This window comes from Emys orbicularis, chromosome 1, assembly GCF_028017835.1.
Source record: "Emys orbicularis isolate rEmyOrb1 chromosome 1, rEmyOrb1.hap1, whole genome shotgun sequence".
NCBI lineage: Eukaryota > Metazoa > Chordata > Testudines > Emydidae > Emys > Emys orbicularis.
This window is the reverse complement of record NC_088683.1, coordinates 365,379,834-365,381,885: the sequence shown is the minus strand read 5'-3', so window position 1 is coordinate 365,381,885 and position 2,052 is coordinate 365,379,834. Positions and strand designations below refer to the sequence as shown.

Sequence of the window (2,052 nt, the reverse complement as noted above, 5' to 3'; positions counted from 1 at the left end):
TCACTTGATGAACACCCTGATTATCCTCGCACGAAGGTGTTTGCTTTTCACGCTGTACACAATTGGGTTCATCAGGGGCGGGACCAGAAGGGCGATGTAGCCCAGAAGAATCTGAAGCAAGTGAGAAGAGCTATTCCCAAATCTGTGTATCACAGAAAGGCCGATCTCTGGTGTGTAGAAGAGCAGGACGGCGCAGAGGTGGGAGACGCAGGTGTTCAGAGCCCTGAGGCACTCCGCGTGGGATGTGATGCTCAGCACTGTTTTGAGGATCATCACATAAGATAGCAGGATGAGCAGTGAGTCCAACCCCACTGTGGAGACTATTATGAACAAGCCATAGATACTGTTGACTGTGATGTCCGAACAAGCCATCTTCATGACCTCCTGGTGTAGGCAGTAGGAATGGGAGAGGACATTGGTTCGACAGTATCGGAACCGTTTCAGTAGAAAGGGGAGTGGGAATACTACGGCCACCCCTCTTAGCACTAGTACCAGTCCCATCTTGCCTATTCTTGGTGGGGTTAAGATGGAAGCATATCTCAGTGGGTCACGGATCGCGATGAAACGGTCAAAGGCCATCAACAGGAGCACGGAGGATTCAATTTTTGAAAGCGAGTGGATGAAGAACAGCTGGGCAAAACACGCATTGGGGCTGATCTCCCTAGAGTTAAACAAGAATATACCCAGTGTCGTCGGCATGGTGGCTATCGATAAGGCAAGGTCTGTGATGGCCAACATGGAAAGGAAAATGTACATGGGCTCATGGAGGCTTGGATCAGTTTTTATGATGAACAGAATGACTGAATTTCCTACTATAGAAATACCATATATTAAAAAGAAGGGGACAGAGATCCAGAGATGGACGTCTTCCAGCCCAGGTATCCCAGTGAGAAGGAACTCTTCATAGCTGAATTTGGTGTTATTGACAGCTGACATAATGTACTGGGCAGGTCTGAGGAGTTCTGAACTTTCCTTCCTGAAAGGAGAAAGAACAGGAGACTAGATGATATTTAACAAGACATCTTTCCGCTCTCAGTGGCTATTTAAAGACAGCAAAGAGGTCAAGGAAGATCAGCAAAAACATAGTCTTGAATTTATACCACTGAGAGGAAGATAGGCATTGCCAGACTGGATCAGACCTGCAGTCCATCTAGCCCAGTATCCAGTGGTCAGTTCCAGATGCTGCAGCGGAAGGTGGAAGAAGCCCGGCAATGGGCAGCTATAAGATATCATGCTCCCATGGAATGTTACCCCTGACACCCACTAGTTAGGCATATTTTGTGGTGTAAATCAGGAAGCGTTTAGAACAATTCCAAGACTTCTCCCTACTGTAATTAGATTTTCTGGTTACCCATATAAACATCCCGTCCCGCTTTGAATCCTGCTAAGCTCTTGGCACCCTTGATATCTTGTGGCTTGGAGTTCCGCAGCCTACTTAAGCAGTGTGTGATTTTATAATTGTAACCTTCCCACAGACACCCTTTCTGGCAGTGCTTCTATAACCTGTGAAATTTCCCAAAATCTGGGAATTTTTGAGTAAAATGTTTCAACTTGGGAAATTGGGAATTTTCATTCAAAACCTAAATAATCCTGGCAAAATTTCATAAAAAGTAAAATATTTGCGCTTCTTTTAAATTTCCCTCAAAATGCGTTCTTCGATTGGTGGATATTTGTCATGTGATTTTCATAATCGGGCTGTGCTGCTCTCCTATTGGTGGTGCTTCAACGTACTATATCATGAGGGCACAAGTGAAGTGACAAGTGCGCACATGCACTCACAACATACCAACCTCAGCAACAGCTGGCTGGCGGGTAATGAGGAGATGGTTATCAAATTTATCTTCTAGGTAAGATTTCTTCCAATAATTAAATATATTGCAATACTTACTAATTATGATTAGTTTCTTGATCTGTCATTAAATTTCTAAAATTTTGTATTTCGTGCTTGCAGTTGCACAGAGAATGTGGACCAGAGCTTTCAGCTGTTCATAAATTTTTAACAGCACCTTCCTCCAGCCAAATATTAAATATCTTCACCTACTGTGTTAGGTA

General features: G+C 44.0%; 1 protein-coding gene across 1 annotated transcript; it reads right to left on the bottom strand.

The window, feature by feature from the left end:
• Positions 1-1,009, bottom strand: LOC135883769 (olfactory receptor 51G2-like). Its single transcript, XM_065411016.1, has one exon. It carries the CDS (start codon positions 934-936, stop codon positions 1-3), a length of 936 nt encoding a protein of 311 aa, XP_065267088.1. The 5' UTR covers positions 937-1,009.
• Between the last annotated feature and the right edge of the window lie 1,043 nt (positions 1,010-2,052).

Coding starts and splice junctions, on each gene's coding strand:
- LOC135883769 (XM_065411016.1), bottom strand. CDS start 936: ATGTCAGCTGTCAATAACACCAAATTCAGCTATGAAGAGTTCCTTCTC.